This window comes from Strongylocentrotus purpuratus, unplaced genomic scaffold, assembly GCF_000002235.5.
Source record: "Strongylocentrotus purpuratus isolate Spur 01 unplaced genomic scaffold, Spur_5.0 spur5_contig_850, whole genome shotgun sequence".
In the NCBI taxonomy this organism is placed as follows: domain Eukaryota; kingdom Metazoa; phylum Echinodermata; class Echinoidea; order Camarodonta; family Strongylocentrotidae; genus Strongylocentrotus; species Strongylocentrotus purpuratus.
Genome location: NW_022145558.1, coordinates 1,726,437 through 1,749,232, shown reverse-complemented (window position 1 = coordinate 1,749,232; position 22,796 = coordinate 1,726,437). Strand labels below are relative to the sequence as shown.

The window sequence follows — 22,796 nt, the reverse complement described above, 5'->3', positions numbered from 1 at the left end:
AATCTTTTCTGGTCGATTTCACACCGTTTCTTTCACAATGCAATCGCATGACCAGAACTCAACTTCATCTTTAAAAAATCTCTGAACTGCTACGGATTAATATTAATAATAATATTTAATAATATTTTTGCTTATATGTAGCGCTTAATACGTTGGGAATTTCTGAGTTTCTAAGCACTTTACATTATACCCCGGTCTTCAGATTCTGGCTTGCCTGCACACAATGTATGCATTTTCTCTACTCCCTTGGGAGCATTCCAACAAGAGCTACTAGGCTCAAATTGCTAAGCATACCAAATTGGTTTCCGCATCCTACTGGGTACCCAATTAACACCTGGGTGGAGGGTGGCAAATGTAGATCAATGTCTTGTCACTTGACCACAACACCTCTAATGGATGCTACATGTAATGAGCATAATTGAACTGAATCTATCTGAATTGTATTTGTAACACTAGATTTTTAAATTGTGAAGTAACAGATTTACTTCAGAATTGGGGATCATGCGGTCAAATAAGTTGATTATTCAGTGCCATTAAAAAAAAAACATACCATCAAGTCCAAGTTCGTATTCAGGTCAATGACTATTATTCAGATGAGCTATCTATTACATTGGGCTCTTAAGCAATATTGTATTACCGTACGGTTACAGACTTCTAAATGTTATCAAGGGACGGTGATAGGTCAGGTCATTTCACTTTTCCAAGGTGAAAGTGTTACATGCAGGCACAAACCCAAATCATTCCCTTGAAGATGATCAGAGTATACTGACCACAACATGGGCAAACAAAGAGCTCTTTAATAGCAGAACTCACCACCTTTTCAAGCCTCTTATTTGAAATAACAATGATTAACTCCATCATCATACATGCCAACATTTGAAAATCAGAAATCTGTACAAATTATGCTATTTTCAAAAAAAAGAGGAACAATCCTAACTCTCCTATTCAATACTACAGACAAATTTGTACAGGAAGAGGAACACCTGCATTAAAATGATAATTATCTTCTCCCAAAAAGAGGAATGTTCCTCTTTAATCTGAACAGTTGGCATGTATGCATCATACTGAATTCAATTATTCAATGAGAAAAGTATTCAAAGAAATATTTCAAATTGACTAAAGACTTATAAATCTTGCATATAGTAATATTTTATCACTTACCTGTAAGCTGCATTTTCAAAGGGGATACCGCGAGAGAAATTAAACATCTATATTTGTATCCATTATGAAATAGACTTCAATTTCATAAAAACAAAATTTTGAAACCGCAATGAATTTTTTTTCATCAAGACGTTTTAAAAATAAGAGAATTAAGTGTCTTTTTTCCTCGCTCGCTTTGTTCCCTCGTAACATTTAGAAACATTTAACTTTAGGTAGTGAAGAGCCTGAATACTCGCATAATTAGTCGACGAAGTGCCAGAATATATCCTTTGACAGCAAGGTACCCAAATATCATTACATTACATTACTTTACATCTTAAATATGTTTATATCTACATTGCATTTTTGCAATGACGAACCTTCGTCATTGCCTTGTTTTCGTTCACATTCTTCTTATTAATATTCTTACTTCTTCTTCCTCTTCCTCTTCTTCTTCTTGTCGTCCGGAATCCCATTCGCTTTGCACGTAGTGCTTGTTATTCCTAGTTAGGTGCTTTCCTCATGTCCTTTTCCTTTCAGATTTCGTAGGCATCATCTCTAACATCTCATCCAGGTCACTACCGTCTTCGATTTTCGAAATCACTCATGCATAACCGTCCATGCGCCATTTTGTCCGTTTCTGGTCCATTTTAAGGCCTTTATATCTTCCTTCCTATCTCCACTATCCTAGATCCTACAAACTTCTAACAAATTCCTCTAGATAGTCTGAGAGATGTTCTTTCATCTGCGACGGATGACTTGACCTTCAAAATGCCATCTTCATACTCGAAATTCAAATCTAAAACCGACTCCGTCAAAAATCTCTTAAGTTCTTGAAAAATGGACCCCTAAATAATCTAAAACTGCCATAACTTTCTCATATAAATTCCGTTTTGTATTTAAATCTCACAGTATCTTTATCTCATAATTGCACATAGCCATGCCAAATGTCACGCTGCAATGGCTTTGCACAACATAAATAGCGCCCTCTAAAGTTCTGGGAATTGGCTTTCTGTCTGTGGCCGTTTCTCCATAATGGCTTGGCAAACCCGTACCCTTTTTTGGATTTAGATACTTGAAGATATGCCCTTTCCAGCCATATACAAAATTATATACCCTATCACTGACCAAATTTGAGAAAATTGCCCTCCAAATTCGCCATTTTCAAGAAAATTGAGAAATAACTTCAACTTGCTCTAAAATGGCGATCGTTATACCTACATCAATGAAACTTTGCAGACATATGTATCCATATACGTGACAACTGTTTACTAAGTTTGGTAAAATTTGAATATGTCAGCGCAAAGTTATCGCCAAAAATGATAAATTTACTATGGATTACGTAATAGCGCGTTCAATGCGCGCAATACATTGCGCGCAGTTAACAATGGTGTCAAACTGACCGCAATGAAGTGCCCTTTCGGATGATACCAAGTATTATATATGTTCACACAGAAAATTGTGAGTAAATCGCATTTGAACAAAGATCACTACACGAATTCCGCCGAGATTCCGCCCGAACCTAACACGTTTCGGCTATGACGTCATTTTTTCAGACTGCTTTTCGCCCCTTAAACGTCCTTTTTTTTCCTTGAAAATTTGCAGTGACATGCCGAGTTCCAATACGCAGGGCACCTCTTGGCCGGATTTTTGAAATTGGTCAAGGGGACCATTTAAGACGCCATTTTGTCCTATACATCTATTTTACATCACGTGTTTCGATAGGATTATCATAGAAAAAAAGAGAGTGATTTACAATAACAACCATGAAATTCTCTTTCTAATGATACCAAATACGGCCCATAAAGAGACGTAAAGAGAGAGAGAAAAAACAATTTAACTCCGGTCATAATACAGATCCTGCGCGTTTTCCGCCCATTCATTACACGCATTGTCTATGGGGCATATCGGGTTCACGCTTTTGGCCCCGAACTTGATTGCAATGTCAAACATGCACCAAATCCCATTGGTTTGTGCACGCAGTGCTTGCGAGCCCTTTCTAGGTTCTTTCCCCTATTCCAATTTCTTTCAAACTTCGTAGGCATAGTACCATCCCATCAAGGTCACTGTTGATGCCTTTCTTTCGCCCTACCTATCTCCAATATCACAGAAGCTACAGACTTCGTGCAAATTGCTCTGGATAGTCCGAGAGAAGCTCTTTCGTTTGACACGTAGAAACACGGCGTCATTGCACGCACATCGTTCCGACACGATTGCATTTCTAGTTTTTTACTATGGTCGTTCACTTCACTCGCTCAGAATACTTAGAAACTGGATGATTCTGGACAAGATGCCCGAATATCCTTATAATTGTGCATCAATCCAAATTCAAAATCTTTATCAGTCGTAACGCGTAGCAGAGTGTCTAGAGTGTAAGACTATGTAGACTGCATCATCTTCTAAGGGAGCTGCTCCTGACAGAGCCAGAGACTGGCAAATTTAGGCTACGCTCAAGGCTGCATAGAATCGTGTTTAAGTGTCAAATACATGTTTTTACCTACAGGTAGACAAGTCAGAATTCATGAAGAGGTTGCCAATATGTAACACACCACTCCTCTCCATTCTTCATGGAGAGGGGGGGGGGGGGGGGGGGGGGGGGGGGGTCGGGGGGGTCGGGGTGGGGTTCCACCAAAACATTTTATCAATGGCAAGGGGGAAAATACTCTTGTATTGAGGATGAAAAATGGATGAATGAAAAATGGATGAAGGAAAAATTTGTCAAGGAAAAAATTGACTTCAGAAATAAAAATTAACAAGCAAATTAAACAAATGGAGTACACGCATGACCAAAGGCTTTTGTTAGTGCATAAACTTTGAAATTTCAGTAAACAAAGCCAAAAGATTAAAAAAATATATCTTAAAGGGATAGTTGATTTTTTTGTGAGATAATGAAAAACTGAGTGTCAAATTTGAAAGAACATAATATTTAAATGACAAAATCATCTTTGTTTGATCAAAATCGGTTCAGAGACGGCTGAAATGTAACTATTTCTAATACTCGTGTACCACCACAAATATTAGATATTTTGAAAAATTTGAAAAAAACCGTTGAAAAAACGAAATAACGCCTTTTACGTTGTATTTCATCCAATGCCGATCTTGGCTTTTTTGTTGGCATTTTCTTGTTGCTTATATTACCGGTACGCACCACCAGCCGGCCCATGTATTGTTATTTTTAAAGAGATAATTAATTAACAGTCACCATGTTTTTTTTAAAGTGGAGCTGAATTGGTATGCTCGTATTGGCTAAATTTCACACATTGTGGGGTCTAAAATTACCTTCATAGCAATTTTGGGTTCTAAAAGGGCACTAGAAATGTCATAGATAAGAATAAGAGCAATAACCATTCATTTTGAAGGCATTTGCGGTCTGAAAACAGAACTCGACTATCCCTTTAATTCTGTCCAAGCTGTTTAACCAATAACAGTTTAGTTAATCCTCTTTAAGTGATATTTTATTTTCATCTTGAGATCCAGAAAGCTCTGAATTACTTGAGCAGAAAATGCAAAAATCAAGAGTTGAGTCTATTTCTGTTGCAGTACTTTATTTGCTGTCACGATTAAGAGCAATACAATAAAAAATAATGATTGAAGTCTGTAAATTGGCAGTGCAGAGTTAAATTGTTTAATCACTATTTTTGTGTACAAACTGGCAACTTCTAATTGATTTTTCTACTTCAAAAAATTTATTACAAAAAAAACTGTTGCCAATTTGAAGAGGAAAAGCTGAATCATTTTTTCTGAATCTTTTCCTAATTCCTTTTTTTTTAAAGGGGGATCTTTTACTTAATTACTGTTAATACAACATTATGAAGCATAATATGATTGAACCAGATGGATAAAGCAAAACTCAACAAGCAGTTAGTTTATCTTGAATTAAACATAAATACACACAATGTCACAATATTAGTATGTATGGAAAATGTAGATTACGCTTTTAATCAATTTTCTTTGCAATAACTTGCAAGTACACTGAACATTTGAAATACAAAAATAATGAACTCCATTGCATTCAACTGAATTATTCAATGCAAAAAAAAAATTAACAGAATTATTTCAAATTTGACACAAGACCTGTAAATCTGGCATAGTACTATTGAATCACTTCATGTACATGTATTACATATAGATATTAAGAACAGCCACAAAATTATGTATAAACAAACTGAAAAAATAGAATTCATAAATATATAATATTGTTATTTTCTACAAGAGATAAAATGTAAATATGTAAACATAAATTTGGACAGTCTTGTAAGTAACTCATGATGATAATACAAGACATTGCACAGTCTTTTTCAAAAAACAATTACTGTAGTTTTCAATGTACATGTACATTGTAAATACAAAATTAAAGAAATTAGATCAAAACAAATAGTTATCTCCTAATTTGAAGAGTGGAATTACATGGAAACCAAGTTGTTGTTTTTTAATCGCATAATTTTTCTTCAAGTTGTCGCACACATGTAATGAAATAAGTACATCATAAATAACTATTTGGCAATATACATGTAGTACATGATTGTTCATTAGAATGGCAGTTTAATTTAAATAATACATTTAACAACTTACTAAATTATTCATACCCCTTGTAAACCTGATATTTTTTGTGAGTTCTGTAACTCAAGAATGAAAGGTGGATTGGTTGAATTAAGGCCTTTATTAAATAACTTTACATTCCAAAAGCATAAATTTGGACAAATCAATTTTTCACATACATGTAATTGGTAAGGGTATGATTAATTTAGTTGTTAAATATATACCACAAATTATGTGTTCCTAGTCAAGAGATTTCATACTTGAGCTATTAACTATTCTCTCATTCCCCAAGTTCCACTAGTTCTGAAAAGCAATGTAACTAAATTATCTGGGGCTGTATTCACAACTCCTTGGGGGTCAAAGTGCTTGAGCAATACCAGACTGAACCCTTTTCTATAAAGTAACATTCTACAAGACTGGATTTTTTTCCTCAATTTTAATTGGGTTAGGAACATCAAACTTTAATGAGTTATACTTGTTTATATTCCACATACTAAGAATCTTGCTCTACGATTGGTCAAAAGTAAATCACGTGATGAAAGATAGTGCGCCCATCATTGATGGGAGAAGAAAAAAAGTTTGTTGCACTGTGTAGATAGTAGTACTATCTACACAGTGCAATGCACTTTAATTGTATACGTTGCATATTGCTCTCCTCTTAAGCGCTTTTAGTGTTAGTACGCAAACTATATTCACACCACCATACTGCATACACTGTACGTTTCGTACACTGTTTGCTAGCTGTTAATTAATGACTTGTTGCTCTAAAATGACGGAAGAAGTGAAATGTTTCTGATGTGGAATATAAAGCAAATAATCAGCTTTTGGTTTCAAACGATGGCAAACTATCACTATTTGGTGGGGCCTAGTCACATATATAATCAAAATCTTTAAGACATATCTTGTGTTTTACTTACTGGTTGATTAATTAATTCCTTCTTTTTTTTTTGGTCTTTCTTCAAGTTTTTTTTCTTAAATCTTTTTCTATAACAAAAACCAATATCTCAGATATTTGCAATATGAAATTAAATCAAACATTTGTATCAATAATATAACATATTACGGTATAGATAAATACATGTAGTTGATGCAAATAACATTATATAATATATCTACATATTGCTATAAAATTGGAATCTTTCATGATTCGTAAACAATAGCCATTTTAATGGCAAGTAACTTTCACTTCACAAATTGTAAAGATTCCAAGTTTGGTCAATTGTGATTCAATCACACAGCATAAAACTGTCATGCACACAACAGTTTCTGGTTCTTTTTTTTTTTTAGACACAACTGGAATAAAATAATAATAATAATCCTTTCGTGTATAGCACATATCACATTATAATGTCCCAATGCGCTTCAAAAGAGCTTTGAAAAGTACACTGTATTACCCTAGCTTTAGGTCAGGCAGCCGTTATCAGCCCATAGTGCATGTCAAGGAATGATCCTACCAGGTACCCATTTACCTCACCTGGGTAAAGTGTGGCAAATGTAGATTAACGTCTTGCCAAAGGACGCCAGAGCTATGGCAGGGATTTGAACTCTGTACCTTGTGGTTCACAGTCCGGTGAATTGTCCACGGGACCACAACACCTCTAAAATGGGTTAGTATCAAACTCGACTGTTATCAATGGCAGTTCATTTAATGAATATTTGCAAGAAAACTATGGCTGATTTAGTCAGTCCGGAAATTGAAAAAATGGCAAAATATTGAATGTCACATTACTCAATGAATTCAGCAGCATTAAAACAAAACCAGCAACATTTCATGATATCAACTGTTTGGAGCCATAAGATTATTAACTCTGTCCAAAGTATCCAAGTTGAAGCCCTTTTGAATTCAAACAGACGATATGTAATACAAGCAAAAATGGTAAATTCAACAGTGAAATTTTTTATTTTACTACCGTTTTCCTTTTTCTGTAGCTGCGTAGCATCCCTTGCTTCGAAATTTCAATGCTTTCAAGATTTGATTCAGTAAACTGGAAATATTGAATTTATGTTGAAAAAGCAAATTTTAAAGCATGACAAAAAAAAAATTCAACACCAATCATTATTAGTCAACAAATGAAAGCTGAAAGATATGAAATGAAAACAAAAATTCAATGAAAGTTTAAACAAAGCAACTTCCGAAATGAAAGTTTTTTCCAAGTAATCAAAATAACTCAACTATGAAATGGCTTACCATGAACTTCCAAACAAAAATAACAAAATCATTCAAATCTGAAATTTTCTCTTAAATTTTTCTTAAATCAAAATAAACTCAATTATTGAACAGCTGACAGTGTGCATTCATATAAAACAATTCTAAAGTGGAATTTCCTTCAGAGAAATGCAAATAAACTCAACTATGAAACAAGTTTGAATCCCACCTGAAGTTTTGTCCCGCCAGCCTTGCGCAAGGAATCTGAAATGCAGTATTCCCTGCTTGAGCCTTGCTTGTTGGAAGCCGTCATCTGTCTCATCTAGTTCTTCTGGACATTCGAAACCTTGATACCTGATGCAGATTGGATCAAGAAATTCAGCACATCTTGTTACCCCTCAGCTGTCTCCTTGCGAAGACAAAATGTCTTTTGCACCTGAGTCTGTGTATGGCACCTGGCTAGAATGCTCCACAGGGAGTGGAGAATGTGTATACATTGTGAGTGGACAAGCCTAAATCCTATGACAACGATAATAATATTTCTATAAAGTAATTAGAGACATCGTGGATGTATGAAGCGCTATATAAATGCAGAATAGAATTGCATTTATCTGTTGACAGAAGACAAATTCTGTGATATGCATGGCGCTTTGTTCCATTCCATACTTCATAATTTCTTGCCAAAGGAATCTGAAATGCAGCATATCTCCTCTGAGCTTCATGCATGATCTCCCAGAGCGATTAAAACCCCCTTCTGAATCTGTCAACGGAAGACAAGATCTCCCTGAGATGACTGTCGACTCCATCCTTTTTCCTGATTTCCTTGAAAGGCTGTGGCAAGGTTGGCCGTTGCTGGGAAGAGAATTGGACTGTTAGGCATAAAGGCTGTGCTCAAAACTCTGAATCAAGTGACTTCATTTGTGCGTTTGGTCATGGGTGTTTGAATCTAGGACCTGCTGCTGCTTCCTGACCCTTGTGAGGTGTTGTCTGTGAGTCTGTGAGAGGGAGTCCTACCTAGCAGCACATCTATGCATATATCTCAGTAAAGCATTTCTGGTTCGATGCCGCTCCTTACCCAGGTGACGTATTGCATCAAGGACAGAACGAAGGTTGGGCCTTCAAATTGTAGTTTGTGAGAGGGAGTTCTACCTAGCAGCACATCTATGCGCATATCTTAGTAAAGCATTTCTTGTTCAATGCCACTCCTTACCCGGGGGTACGGGATTTGGGAAGAATCAATTAATCAGTGTAATGTTAAACTATATGATAGGAGTTTTCAAACATTATCAGCATCATCATGTGGACATGGAAGGTCCAAAGAAAGGCACCGATTGTTCGAATATTGCTCCTTATCCTAGGGCAAGGGATCGGGTAGAGTGGTTGAAATGTCCATGATAAAATGTCCAACTGTCAACAGCATATGTACAAGTAAGATCAAGATAAAGGCAGTGATTGTTCCTTGACGTTCTTTACCCAGGGAGGGAGTCTCTGGAAGGTTGGACTGATACAGAGACAAGTTAAACCAATGATGGCATCATTTGGACCTACAGGCATGGTGTGACACCGAGCTTTCATTTCTAATTCATGTGTCAACTAGTCTACAATTTCACACCCACGTCAAGTCACTTGCATGTATGGCCTGTAGCAAATGGACTACCAATGCCCAGGAGGGATGTGGAGCATTTGGTTGTTACGAAATGATAGGGGCACTTGCTGAACAAATGCAAGCTATGATGCATTTTGTAACAAATTTCATGAATATTTCTCCACGTCTTGTTACGCATCCATGTCTTGTTAGGGTCTGGTACTAGTAGTTGTCGATCATCAGAACCTCCGGACAAGTAGTGGGACATGAGCGAGGAGCATGTTTTTTTTATTGTCTTTTTTAGATTCTAGCATCGTCTGACCATCCAAAACAATTGGCGAGTCTTCTAGCTTCTTCCATCTGCAGTTCTTATATCTTTGGTTAACCAGTTTTCTGTGACAGTTAGAGAATACGCTGTTTATGATTATCAAACGCAGTGTCGGGTAGGCAAGGGAATTCACAGAGTGGTGGCAAGAGATGGTCTTAGAAGCGCAGGTTTTGTATGTGGGGATGCTTGTAAATCTCATCCAGGAGTTCGCTCTCGGTCGGCTCCTGAAGATCGTCCCTGAAAGAATGAATGAATGGTAAGATTAAAAATAAAAATAAAAATAATAATAATAATCTTTTAAAGTCCACTCCAAATTTTATTAAGTTAAACAGAAAATGGGAATTCTTTTTGCCCAATTGATCGTGAGCCCGGCAGCCACTGAGCAGCGCCAGATCGACGTTGCTCTATCCCTTGTTGTTGAACGCCAAACAAGGTAGCAGCAACTCCCGCCTTTTAACGTCTTTTGGTATGACGCGGCCGGGGTTCGAACTCACGACCTCCCGGTTATGAGGCGGATGCTCTACTGACTGAGCCAACACACCGGTTAATAGTGTATGAGTAGGACCTAACACTGATTGGGGTCCAAAAGCAAATCCTTGGTAATGGATGTAAGGCAAGGCTGATGCACTCTTTTAGAAGTTTAAAGCATAAATTATTTTGATCACTATCTATCCACATCTTTTAGTCCATATATCATCCAAAATTGACAGTGATGGCGATAGATCATAGCTTTTCTCTACCATTTTCTCTATCCTCCCGTAACATAACTGTAAAAAGAAAAATTTGACCCAAGTACATGTATGTACATGTATATGTGTCCTTCTGAGTTCTGACAATTCATCCAAAGAATTACAATAACTCTTGAATGTTTTGAAAAAAATTATTTGTTATAAAAGAAACCATTTTCGATGTCAAGCATGAAAATGTCTACAGCCATGATGGCCCAATGAAAGTGCAATGGTGTCATAACTATTTCTCTCTACCTCCCCACTCCCTTCTCTCTCTCTCTTACTCTCTCTCTTTCTCACTCTTTAATGCCCTTCTCTCTGTGTCTCTCCTCTTCCTCTCTCTCTCCTCCCTCCCTCTCTTTCGCTCTCTCTTCTCTCCCCTCCCCTTTCTCTCTCCCTCTCTTGCCCTTTCTCTCTCTTCCTCACTTCACTTACCTGAACATTGTATGGACAGACATAAGGTAAGCTGTCGGTCTATTTCCCTCTTCCAAAGATCTATCTCTCTCTCCTTGACCCCAACCCCTCCCCCCCCCCCCTCTCTCTCTCTCTTCCCTCCTCTTTCTCTCTTCTCTCTTCTCTCTCTCTCTTGCCCTTTCTCTCTCTTCCTCACTTCACTTACCTGAACATTGTATGTACAGACATAAGGTAAGCTGTCGGTCTATTTCCCTCTTCCAAAGATTGCCGCTGTCTCTTCTGACTTCTGTCCCAGGATGTGATGAAATTCTGTTTCACAGGAGGAAAACAATCATACATCAATTACTTTTAATTCCAAATAAGTAATATTTTATTCCTTAAATTGGCAAAACATTTTTTCCTCTATGTTATCAACCACCTACTCTAATTATCATTTTTTAAAATCATTTATCAAAAATTAAATCATAAAACACATTGAATATATTAGAAAAAAACTTGTTGGGCTCATAAAAAGGATTTTATCTTTAGAACAGCATGGCCAATTACAATTTGGGATTTTAAAGCAGCATCTAAACAAGATCTTGTATTGCCACAAATACAGGCATAAGTTTTGAAACATTTACATATCGTACTTTACAATGATTAGAATTTGTAATCAATTGCAGCAAGCCACACAATACATGGAGTTTGTCAAGTGCTATAGATCTCATGACTTAAGCACTGGCAGTGAGAATTTATTCTCTAACAGATCATGACACTTTTGTAAAGTTTAGATCCATCAATTAATAAAATAGTTCTCCCTGAACAGACGATGTCAATGCACTTTGTGATGCCAGAGCTTACCTGCAGGATTTTTATAGCATCACCATTTTCATATCAATACTATTATCATCATCATCATCATATCATCAGTATAATTACTATCATTGTCATTATCATTATTTATCATTATTATTATTACTATTATTATTATCATTGTAACTATTATTATTGTTTTTATTATTATTATTATCATCATCAACATCATCTTCTTCAATATCATCATTATCACCACAACTATCATCACTATCAACATAACCATCATCATCAATACATTCATCATCATCATCACTATAATCACCATCAACACCATCATTATCATCCTCGTTGTCATCATCATCATCATCGTCATCATCATCTTCACCACCACCATCACCACCATCATCGTCATCATCATCATCATCAATATCTCACCTCCAGAATAATTGCAGTGAATACGTTGAGGCAAACCAAGACTGAGGTGAAGTACCAGGCAATGAAATAGATTTGGGACCATCTAAAACAAGATGAGAAAATCATCAATGATTGAAAATTTGCTCCGAATAAACTGAATGTTAGATAATACCAATACACAATAATGGTGGCTTCTTATACAGCACATACACTATGAACATGACGGACAAAGAAAGCGGACAAAATATACAGTTCCTCATTCTACCCTCAACAATTGCTACGGTAGACAAAGGAACATACCTTCACTGCTATCATGTAAAAATGTGTAGAACAGGTGTCACATGCATATTCACCTGTTCTACACATTTTTACATAATAGCAGTGAAGGGATGTTCCTTTGTCTACGTACATGCCAACATTTGAAAATCAGAAATCTGTACAAATTATGCTATTTTCAAAAAAAAGAGGAACAATCCTAACTCTCCTATTCAATACTACAGACAAATTTGTACAGGAAGAGGAACACCTGCATTAAAATGATAATTATCTTCTCCCAAAAAGAGGAATGTTCCTCTTTAATCTGAACAGTTGGCATGTATGTGTCTACCATAGCAATTGTTGAGGGTAGAATGAGGAACTGTATATTTTGTCCACTTTCTTTGTCCGTCATATTCATAGTGATATATCCATCATGCTGTGATGCCTCTGGCGCTCCAACATTATTAACCCAGTCAAAGCTGGCGGCCAAAAATGAAACGCTCTGGCATATTGGGTACCTGTTGCCTCCTGGGTGGAGAGTAGCAAACGTGGATTAATGCCTCAACCAAGGACGTTAGTGTTGGGCTGGGATTTGAACCCTCGACCCTGGAAGTGAGAGTCAAGAAAATGAGCCACTTTATTATGAGACTTCCAATAAGAAATTATAGCATATTAACGCTTGACCCCGAGTAGCTGTTTTGGAGAAGGCATCCACGAAGACATGCCAATTGGTCTGGGATTTGAACCCTCAACCCTAGAATGGTGAGTTAATTGAATGATATCATGTTAATACTCACTGACTAGCTGTTTTTGAGTAGGCTTCCAGGAAGACATGCCAATTATTCACCACCATGATATCCCAGAGTACAACAATGGCAGACTGAAAACAAAGAGTGAGAGAAAAAAATCATAAAATGTACTTTTCAATTTTTCAAGTGAAGGTTTTCAACCAGATTTACAATGGCAAGCTCACTGCCATGTATCTGCACAACATAATGCATCTATCCTTAATACTTATGTATATAGCCCTCTATGAAGCTTATTTTCAAGTAAAAGAACATTATACAAAGCATTACAAAATTTAATTTTTAATCTAAAGTACGTAGAGAAATCAGCACTTAAATGCACTACGGTAAACAATTAATATCTTTTATAAATGTAATGCTTCCTGGGAGAAATTTCAATTATTTAAACATATTTGTGGCTTACACCCAGTAAATAAGATCGATTACAGATCAATTAATCGATCATATTTACTGGGTGTAAGCCACAAATATGTTTAAGTAAATTAATATCTTAACCTAAAGTACATTAACAACATAATATTACAAGGGAATGGTGGTTGTGTATTAAAACAGTCAATGATTCAAGAGTACCGGTACCGCTTAAAACAAGGTTGAGATGTTTTAACAGATTTGAAGTCGCTGAAGACCAGTAATATAATTATTTCACTTTTCTTATGATAAAATAGATACAGGCATATCCAAATGAATCAAGTCATGATTTCAGACAAATTTTGCAAAGAAAAGACGATATACTTTATCTAAATCATCAAACAGGTCAAAAAAGAAATCAATACACAAGAAACAATAAAAGAATATGTGAGTTATTTTGGTACAGAAAAGAAAACATACTTACCGCAAAATCATCAAAATTATTTGCATAGTAATTCAGCTGCTGATAAGACCCACACATTGGTAATTGACTGCAAGATAAAAAGTAAATAATCATAATAATTAAGGCTGTGCACAACAGTATAATGAGGTACCCGAGTCACTCCCAGGCTTACAAGCGAATACTCAAATATTCGGACGCCATGTTTTTTAATAATTTTTTTGATTTTTTTTTTTGCTACCATACCACTGGAGCAGTATCCAAGGTCCGTCGCCGAAAACGCATGAAATTTAATTTCGAGTTGCAGTTGAAGGCGCCGATTTAATAATAATAATAACAGTAAACAATGCTGTTTTAAAAACCAAAGATGGCAGAATAATCCATTTTCCTCTGAGTCCAAGCAGAAATCCGGACATTTGGTCCCAGTTTCTGAGTGGTGAGTTTGACAGTGCTTGAGTTGGGAAACATTTTTACCGACGGTACCATACCAGCGGCCGTCGCTCTCCCTGGCACGGGTAAGCGTCGGCCTGGACAGTGCCAGGTGACCGGGAATTTTTAATTTTTTTTTAGTTGCGGCCGAATATTCAAGTACGAAAAATCGTACTCGAGTAGTTGTCAACAGTGCGGGTACTCGAGCATTCGACTACTCGTCGCAATTGAGTAGTGTGGCATACCAAGTATGCCGAAATTAGGCTGGGAATTCATGTAAAAAAATGTTGCTTCGGCGTAGTCCCAGCGTAGGTTATGCGTAGGCTGGCGCATGATGGCATATGGTTACGTTCCCGGTGGATAGGCACCGTCTTTTTATGGCGTATGCAATTGGCGTACCTATGCGTACGATTGCGTATAACAAACGTAGGGTTGCGTACGTTTGCGTAGGCCTGGCGTAAAGGGTACGTAGGTGCGCAGGTAGGATCTAGGACGCCTTTATACGCTTTTACTGCTTCGTCAGACTGCCGTAGGGAAGCGTACTATTGCATAGGCATGGCGTACAGTAGCAAAGTGTTGCTTAAGGTTACGTATTGTTGCGTAGACTTGCGTTAAAAATGTCTCCTTTCTGGGTCTAATGTCTACGCAGAAGTATGTACAATTTTTTTTTTCTTCTTTTTTCTGTCCATCTTGCGTACCCCTTTGCGTACCCCTTTGCGTCCCTCAGCGTATAGTAACAGAGGCCAGCGTATGGCAGCGAACGCTTGGTGTAGTGGGTACCCAACACTACGCAACTCTACCTATGTATGGCCTAGTGTGAAAGGGGCTTAAGATCAACTTTAAGTTGGACTTAACTATGGCAGGTCGTTCATGCCACTGGTTGCTCTCACCATTTACTGGCATTGGTATGTCAACAGACTTACAAATCATAGTCACAAATATACAGAATTTACATTTTTTGACAACTCATTATTGAAGGAAAAAATATTATCTGAAGACCATAATGGTGAGAGAAAACAGTGGCATGAATGGCCTGCCATAGTTAAGTCCAACTTAAAGTCGATCTTAGTCTTTGTGAAAACCCCCCCAGGACCTGTAAGAGTTCCTTATAAAGGTAAACACAATATTAAATTAAATAGCAGAAGAAATAAAACTCACAAGGTTTATATATGTACATTTAGAAAAATGAAAAAAAAAGACCATGATATGATAAATATTGCTCTTCGTACGGGCCTTGGAATAATTCTCTATATTGCAACTCCGGTATTTGGCCATAGAGGGCAGCATCTATAGGCCATGGGTATATTTGGCAAGGTCACTTCTGGTTCCCATACAAATACAATGAGTCAAGAACTGGGTAGTCCTATAGCAATTATAGTTTCAGAACAAATAAACTACAGTCTAACCTGTCCATAGCAACCGCCCAAGGGAAACACAAAAAGTGGTCTTTGTAGACAGGTTCCTTTAGTACATGTTTCAATGATTTTTTTTTTCTTCAAGGGAAACAACAAAATGTGGCCTTTGTAGACAGGTGGTCACCAAGGCAGGTTTGACTGTATACCTGTAGGTACCACAATATGATGGTGCCTACATCATCGGGGGAGTTCATGAAACCTGAACAATATTTTAGTAAAATAAGGAATTAGTTGACACTGCTTGCAGGTCCAAGCTATTTTGTTCCATACATAACTAGCCTCATCATAGATTTAGTATATGTGATTATTGCATGAACTTAAAAGCCTTACTAGAGCTTGGATGAAAACAAATATGAAGTGAAGTGACTTATTAGTCAAACCGATTTTTCTCAAACTTTTTTTGATTGGTTTGTCACTTTGTCTAATTTTTCTGCTTCTATTGAAAGTAAGTTATTTTTGGAGAGGACTTGCCCTTTAACATGAACATGAATACAGTCAAACCTTTCTTTTGAGACCACCTAAGGGAAACAGAAGATGTGGCCACTGTAGAGAGGTGGCCTTTCTGGACAGGTTCTGCAGCATTCATATCTTTCTTGAGGGAGACAAGATACATGACCACTATAGACAGGTGGCCTCTATAGAGCGGTGGCCACTAAGACAGGTTTGACTGTACATGCGACTTGGACATGGCCTTCAAACGTTCACAAACATGCAAAGAACTTACGTTATGTCAGTATTATTGGGCGGCTGGGGACTCTTCCCTCGAAAGACGACCATCCCCAAAATAGCAAATACATAGTAGATTACCTGCAACAGAAAGAGAGGAAAATAGTAGTCAAATTTAATCAAGCCTGAGTTTCTCAATACCGCCATGCCTTGAATGGTAAATATACATATAATAGTTTTAGTAGAGGGTTCAAAAAGAATCTAATACAAAAATACATGTCTCCTACAGGTTAAAGTTCTCACATCTCCCCTGTATCACACACTCTCTCTCTCTCTCTCTCTCTTCTTCTAATTTCTGTAGTGTGCAGCTTTGTTTTTTAAAAGGGTTTATGAAAATATGTTATTATAATATATCTATTTTACTGTGATTATTAAGACAACTTAAAATGATTAATGAAAATAATATTCATATTATATTTATTATTGGGGACCTATACAAACAAGCTATGCTTTCCAGTAGGTTCCTGTTTCATTTCATAATTTGAACTTACTTTGTAAACTATGTTCTTTATCTTGCAAACAATTGTTATATGAAATAAAATAAACCAATCAATCAATCAATCAAAAACTTAACATTAATTATAGATCACCTGTGTGGCGATATATCTAATCATTAATTTACTCCCACAAGAGACTCAACAGTTATTCATACCCTCCCTATACCACCCAAATTTAAGATGGCAATCCTAACCATACGTTTACTTGTCTGGTAAGAAAAATACTTTATTATTTTGAAAACAAACCAGAATTGTTTAAACAACCAGCATTAACCCTAACCATATATCTAACCCTAAACCTACACTTAACCCTAACCCTTAACCGGACTCCACTGATAACCCTGTTGTTAAACAACATGTTGCCCCGAGAAAATGTCGTCCGAGCATTTGACGGATCACTGGTGACTTACGACAAGGATCCCGATGAAAGCACGTAGGTTCCTGATCAGATCTAGCATAGTACTGACCACAATGGCCATAGTCTGTCAAAACAATCAAACAAGGCAATACAAAAAGACACATGTTAGCTTTTCTTCTTCAAATTGGCAACTCTAGTAATCTTGTTATTATGACACAACTTCGTAGCAATATATGGAGGGAACTATACGGTAAAGAAAAAAAGTTGCCTATTTTCATAGGAAACCCATGTTACTTAACATTACATTGTGTTGCCAATTTAAAGATGTTAAAGCTTATATTTCTTTATAAAATATGTGCCTCTAATGACATACCGTATTACAACATAAATTACACTGTGTTTCATACAGAGAAATCTGTATATAAAATCCTGTGTAAACCACACTATGGTCTTCGTAGGCAGGTGGTCTGTGTGTACAGGTTCACATGTTTCAAAGAGAGACGCTATTCAAGATAACCAGGAAATGCGGTCTTTATAGACAGGTGGTCGCTAAAGCAGGAATCACTGAACACTGTACATACAAGGCAATACAGACCTGCCAACCTCTGGAGTTCAAAAACTGTATTCTTTAGTCCCAAAAGTTGTATTTTACTGACAAAAGTTGTATTCTTGAAAATAAACACGGATTGTGCCTCTTACAGTTTCTACGTACAAGAAGAATTTTTTTTATTGATCATTGGTTGAATATGCATGATTTCGTGATGACTGGTGTGTTCAATGAACCAATGAACATCCCCAAATTGCCAATGTGAGATGCTTGTAGGATACTTTACAGGACAGAATGGACATTTTGCCATTGAAAATGGCGGACGCACACACAAAATATTAATTAAAAAATTTAAAAAAAAAAAAAAAAAAAAAAAAAAAAAAAAAAAAAAATCGTTTTTTTTTTTTTTTTTTTTGAAAATCGTATTTTATTAAAGGTACGCCTACTAATTCATATATTTGGTAAATTTGTTTCTCTCATGGTCTGTGAGAGATATAGGGTAGTCCCATATACATCTTTCTGTGTATAGTGCTTGTAACTTTACGAAGAATGGGCCAAATTTCTGATCATTTTCATGATTCCAAAACCTTGCAGATGCTAGATGCTAGATGATCAACCTTTTCTGATCGATTCCATAACGTTTCTTTCACAATGCAATCGCATGACCATAACTGGTCTTTACCTTTAAGGAAAATCGTACTGTCGTATTTGCTTCTAAAAATCGTACTAAATACGACTAAATCGTACTGGTTGGCAGGTCTGGCAATATGACTTACATTGAAAAACATGATTCAAAAGAAAGAAAAAACTGAGGAAAACATGATGTGGTCATTATAGACAGGTTGTCTTTCTATACAGGTGATTGCCAAAGCAGGTTTTGCAACTTACATACTGTACAGAGAATTTGACTTACATTGAAGTGTGTAATTATCCTGAAGAGCCGGAAGGTTATGAGGATGTTTATGATTCTGACAAGATCGTACATAACAAAGCCCACACTGTCGTCTCTGTCAAATCAAAGAAAAAATAATCATAATAGTAACAATATTAAATCTGGATTTACATAGCACTATTTTCAGTTAAAAAAAAAACACCTAAAGAGGGTGTAACATGGCAAAGACTGGTTAATGCCATCTACGACTTCTTTTGGACAACTGCACGTAAACAAAAGGACTTGATTAACGGTCAGCGTGCGCTAGCGTTCTCGAAACGGACCAAAGTTCTCCTCACGGTTCGGTTTCACATATTTTGCACGCACGTGCATACTGCAGTCGCGTCGTCCATAGTTGAATTATAACCGATTGGCCCCGAATCAGGCCACGGGAAAGACACCTAGTCTCATCGTGCTACACCCCCATTAAATGTTCGTAAGGGCTCTAATATTGTCTCACAGCATATTTGTGTTTTTGTTTGACCAGAGCATTTTTGGAGCTCTTGAGAGCTAACTCGCTCGCTGCCCCTATTAATTGTTTCCCCTGCACTTAAAGGGCAAGTCCACTCCAAAAATAACTTTCAAAAGAAGCAGAAAAATCAGACAAACCAATCTAAAATAGTTTGAGCAAAATCAGATAACTAATAAGAAAGTTATAAATTTTGAATGACTTTTAACTTTCAAAAGAAGAAGAAAATCCAAAAAAACCAATCTAAAAAGAGTTTGAGCAAAATCGGATAACTAATAAGAAAGTTATGAATTTTTAATGACATTAAAAACTTTGAAAATCACAAGACAAACTGGCAACTCACTCATGAGTCTGTGACGTCATTGCTTCATTATCCACTAATTGTTTTTTTATGTTGATAATATAAATTTCCACCCTAAAAATCTGATTTCCTCATACCAGCATCCAAGTTATATTGAAAGTAATTTGTTTTTGTGTGGATGCACTTTTTTAATAAGTAAATATTTATTTGATAATAGAGTTACACCTATCAGAAAGAAAAATAAATACATTTCAATAATGGCTAGAGCAGCAAAAATCTGCACCAAATTTTGTAATCTGGGTTATAAAATTAAGAAATTGAAGCACATCAAACTTTAAAAGAAATTATATCCTGAGTTAATGAGGCTTATAAGAAATGGGGAAAACTTACGGATAAAGCCTTGATCCTTCCATCACGAGGTATAAAATTTGCGCTACCTGGGGGGGGGGGGGTGAAATATGGAAATATAAAATGAAAACACTTTCATGTCATTTTCAAATTACAAATTTATCATGATAATAATAATAATAATGGTGGCTTCTTATATAGCGCACATGTCCGCCACGTTGTGATATAACATGTATCTAGATTCTATAACTCTCAACTGTTCTTTAAATGCCATGATATCTGAATTATGATCTGGAATATTAGCTTGAATTTTGGAGCAAACTTTCATGCCATGTGTGTGTGTAATCCTGTATCCCCATTTGTGTGTGCCATGCATGTGATTTTCAACAAGAATGGGCCATTTTCTGAGCCTTTTGATCATTCCAAATGCTCATATGTAATCATATGACCAGAGGGATGTTTCATAAAGCTGTGCGTAAAGTTACGCACAACTTTACGAATGACTTAAATATGAAGAGCTAAATGGGATTCTCAAATGCTTTTAATTGCATAAGCTAAAGTTGAAATATGCAGATATCATTTTTAACAAAACATTTTAATGCAAAGTGTTATTTTGGCTACAATTTAATTGAGATTATAGGAAATACAGTCACACTTTGTTAAAATGTCAGAAAAAAACTTTGGGCATCCCATTTGGCTCTTCATATTCAAATCATCTGTAAAGTCATTTGTAACTTTACGCACAGCTTTATGAAACACCCCCCTGTACTCACATGACATGTGATCACAAGACTTTCACTTAAAGATAAAGACCAGTTATGGTCATGCGATTGCATTGTGAAAGAAATGTGGAATCGATCAGAAAAGGTTGATCATCTAGCCTATAAGTATTGGTGTGTACTGCAAGGTTCTGGAATCATCAAACTGATAAGAAATTTGGCCCAGTCTTGGTAAAGTTACAAGCACTGTACACAGAAAGATGTATATGGGACTACGCACATGTGCACGACACGTGCGTTTATCTCTCACACACCAATAGATAAACTAATTTACCAAATATATCAATTAGTGGGCGGTTTCCCGGTAAAAGTTTTATCATCATGTATTAGTCAAAACATATTCTTTCACATGATTGGTAATAAGAGCTTCCATTTCATTTTTTGAAATTGGGGCGTTTCCAATACTGGCTTTTACCTTTAACTTTATCATTAAACCATTTGACTTCCAACACTTTTACACATGACTGCAAACCATGCCACAATGAAACCGAAAAGACTTACTAGCAAGACTGCTGTGAACAGTGCATCGAGGAGGTTCGTAACCGAGTACTTGAAACACTTCCAGCCAAGAGCCCAGAATTTCAGTATCTAAAATGAAGAAGGAGATTCACAACTTTAGCGTGGATGTGTCCTGAACAGATATTTTGCTGACCTAACAATACAGATACAGATTCATACAAATCAATCTTTTTCTTTACGAGATTCACAGAGCAAAGCAGCTTTATGGCTCAATTATGAAATATCAAATTCCAGGCATAGGGTCTGCTGAATGATCGTACTCAGTGTGAAGGTTTTGTAACACAGAGTAGAAGCACACGTACAGCCTCAACGAGAATGCGGATAGATCGTATAATGAACTCGCGCACACGCAACATTTGCACAGTACAGTGAAATCTGATACTCCTTACCAGAATAGAAGCACATAGCCTCAACGAGAATGTGGATAGATCGTATAATGAACTCACACACACGCATCATTTGCACAGTACAGTGAAATCTGATACTCCTTACCAGAATAGAAGCACATAGCCTCAACGAGAATGTGGATAGGTCGTATACCGAACTCGCGCACATGCATCATTTGCACAGTACAGTAGAATCTGATACTCCATACCAGAATAGTATACAAATATCCACTGTCTTGAGAGGTTCTGGTTAAAACTATGTGCAAGAGGTGACTCCAATAGTACTATTTGCTGAGGGGCGCAGGCCCGAAGCAAATGGTACTTTGGGGGTCACCCAGGCCCATAGTTTCACCAGTACCTTGAATACAAGGCATGGTATATTTGTTTTATATCCTCATCAAAAATGTATTTAAAAAAAAAAAAAAAAAATACATTTTGGGGGAAAACAAATTTAGAACAAAAAAAATGTCAATTTTTATCTAAAAAGATTTAAAATATTTTGTTTTCATTAAATTAAGATTTGAAAAAAAAAAATTGATTAAATTCAAAAAAAAATTCACATTTTTTTTTCAACTCCCAAATAGTAAACCAAAATAGTACTCTCATATAATACTTTCTAAAAATAGCTCAAATATTTCTGGTCATGTGACGAGCTCTCAACCAATCAAAAGCCAACACATTTTTGATGCAGGATATAAAAGCATATAGCCTCAACGTGAATGTAGATAGATCGTATACCAAACTCACGCACACGCATCATTTGTACAGTATAGTGACATGTGATACTCCTTACCTGTTCTACGCAGTAATAGATGATGAAGACAATGTTGAACTTGGTGAGCTCTGAATCATCATGGTAAAGGCTTTTATCGTACTGTGTTGAAATCTCAATCTACAAAATAATAGAGAAAACATTGATCTTTAAAAGGACACAGAATACTTGCCTAATGACATAAATTTAAAGGAAGAAAATGTCAGTTCTATAAAAGAACAGTAAATTGCCTTGCCTAAAGACAAACAGCTAACAACTAAATTATTTGTTTTATAAATGTAATGCTTCCTGGGAGAAATTTTAATTATATAAACATATTTGTGGCTTACACCTAGTAAATAAGATCGATTGATCG

General features: G+C 36.3%; 1 protein-coding gene across 2 annotated transcripts in view; it reads right to left on the bottom strand.

Moving 5' to 3' along the window:
- LOC115917870 (two pore calcium channel protein 2-like) overlaps window positions 1–22,796 on the bottom strand; it is a 67,337-nt gene that overhangs the window by 10,614 nt on the left and 33,927 nt on the right. The window contains exons 14-24 of one of the 2 annotated variants that reach the window (XR_004065793.1): window positions 22,463–22,561; window positions 21,266–21,352; window positions 20,028–20,074; window positions 18,850–18,943; window positions 17,442–17,513; window positions 16,533–16,615; window positions 13,989–14,055; window positions 13,148–13,230; window positions 12,114–12,195; window positions 11,086–11,189; window positions 8,055–9,975 (exon numbers count right to left, since the gene is read on the bottom strand). Coding sequence is in view for 1 of the 2 variants with exons in the window: in XM_030994226.1 (XP_030850086.1) it covers window positions 9,894–9,975; window positions 11,086–11,189; window positions 12,114–12,195; window positions 13,148–13,230; window positions 13,989–14,055; window positions 16,533–16,615; window positions 17,442–17,513; window positions 18,850–18,943; window positions 20,028–20,074; window positions 21,266–21,352; window positions 22,463–22,561 (900 nt within the window). In the remaining variant the exon portion in view is untranslated. Of the gene's footprint in view, window positions 1–6,938; window positions 9,976–11,085; window positions 11,190–12,113; window positions 12,196–13,147; window positions 13,231–13,988; window positions 14,056–16,532; window positions 16,616–17,441; window positions 17,514–18,849; window positions 18,944–20,027; window positions 20,075–21,265; window positions 21,353–22,462; window positions 22,562–22,796 lie in introns of those variants that run through there. The other variant, XM_030994226.1, reaches the window with a different exon arrangement.